General features: G+C 43.2%; 1 protein-coding gene across 3 annotated transcripts in view; it reads left to right on the plus strand.

Moving 5' to 3' along the window:
• KIAA0753 (KIAA0753 ortholog) overlaps window positions 1-1425 on the plus strand; it is a 65506-nt gene that overhangs the window by 29779 nt on the left and 34302 nt on the right. For all 3 annotated transcript variants that reach the window (XM_011994648.1, XM_011994650.1, XM_011994649.1), the window contains one exon: window positions 579-808. In XM_011994648.1, coding sequence (XP_011850038.1) covers window positions 579-808 — 230 coding nt within the window. The remainder of the gene's footprint in view (window positions 1-578; window positions 809-1425) is intronic.

Here is a 1425-nt window from a genome sequence, read left to right on the forward strand (position 1 = left end):
CGGCTAATTTTTGTAGTTTTAGTAGAGATGGGGTTTCACCATGTTGACCAGGCTGGTCTCGAACCCCTGACCTCAGGTGATCCACCCACCTCGGCCTTCCAAAGTGTTGAGATTACAGGCGTGAGCCACCGTACCTGGCCAGAAGTGACTTTTAAATATTACATTTGAGAAGAACAATTTTGGTAGGCCAGAAGACAGTGTGAAGATAAATAAGAGATCATTTAGGAGACACTGTTATTCTAGTCACAAGATACTGCAAGCCTGACCTTGGGTAATAGCAAAAGGGAAGGAAGGGCAGAGATAAATGTAAGAGCTATTTTAGAATTAGGATCAAAGGGGCCAGGTAAATGAGTAAAGATGAGAGCGAAGATTCAGGCAGTCAACCGTGATACCTAGGTTTCTGCTTATAAACCTGCCGTAATATTCATAGGAGGAAGAACAGTGTTGACAACAAAACGTCTGCTTCTCAGCAAGGCTAGGATAGATATTTGGAGCCTATCTGTGTATAGCTAATCATTCTCAGAGATTTGATTTGAATAGCATTTTCCTCAGTTTGTTCTTCAAAAATCTCCATGTAGATAAGTACCAGCCTGCTGCGGAGCTTCCGGAGACCCAGAGGTTGCAGAGTGAGCTTGATGTATTAGATGCGGATGTCCTTCCGGAAGAAGGACCATTTATTCTAGACCAAAGTGCAAGCTTCAAAGACGAGGTGTTAGCCGTGGCAAAAACAAAAGCAGTGAAGAAGCAGCCTGTGACTGAGAATGTGCCATTTAGGAAGAAAGATACACTGGCGCCAGCACGGCAGCAAGTATGAAATCGTTCCTTTCTTTTGGCCCATTCGTATTAATCTGACGTTGTCAAGGCCACAGAAACTGGTATGTGGTGGAGCCAGTTCTCAGGCAGTTGGATGCTAACAGTCCTTGAGTCTGGCTATTTAAGTCGTTCATATATGTTACAAAAACATAACAATTTTTAATATTGTTACTAGAATAGAGAATTCTTTCTATTCCTGCTTTGGTAAGATCCTAACTAATATGATACCAATATCCTAATTGGGCAGGAGATTTTAAAATTCAGTTTTTTTCCACTTCTGGTTTGGAAGTGTGAGATTTGAGGGGATTAAGATTTGGTTCCTGCCGGGTGTGGTGGCTCAGGCCTATAATCCCAGTACTTTGGGAAGCGAGAGGATTGCTTGAGGCCAGGAGTTTAAGACTAGCCTGGGCAACATATTGAGACCCCATCTCTACTAAAAACAAAATTAGCGAGGTGTGGTAACTCATGCCTGTAGTCCCAGCTATTTGGGAGCCTGAGGCAGGAAGATCACTTGATCCCAGGAGTTTGAAGCTGCAGTGAGCTATGATCGAGCCACTGTACTCCAGCCTGGGCAGCAGAGTAAGACCCTGTGTTAAAGAAAAAAAAAAAAAA

The sequence above is a fragment of the Mandrillus leucophaeus genome, unplaced genomic scaffold (assembly GCF_000951045.1).
Source record: "Mandrillus leucophaeus isolate KB7577 unplaced genomic scaffold, Mleu.le_1.0 Scaffold46, whole genome shotgun sequence".
NCBI classification, from domain to species: domain Eukaryota; kingdom Metazoa; phylum Chordata; class Mammalia; order Primates; family Cercopithecidae; genus Mandrillus; species Mandrillus leucophaeus.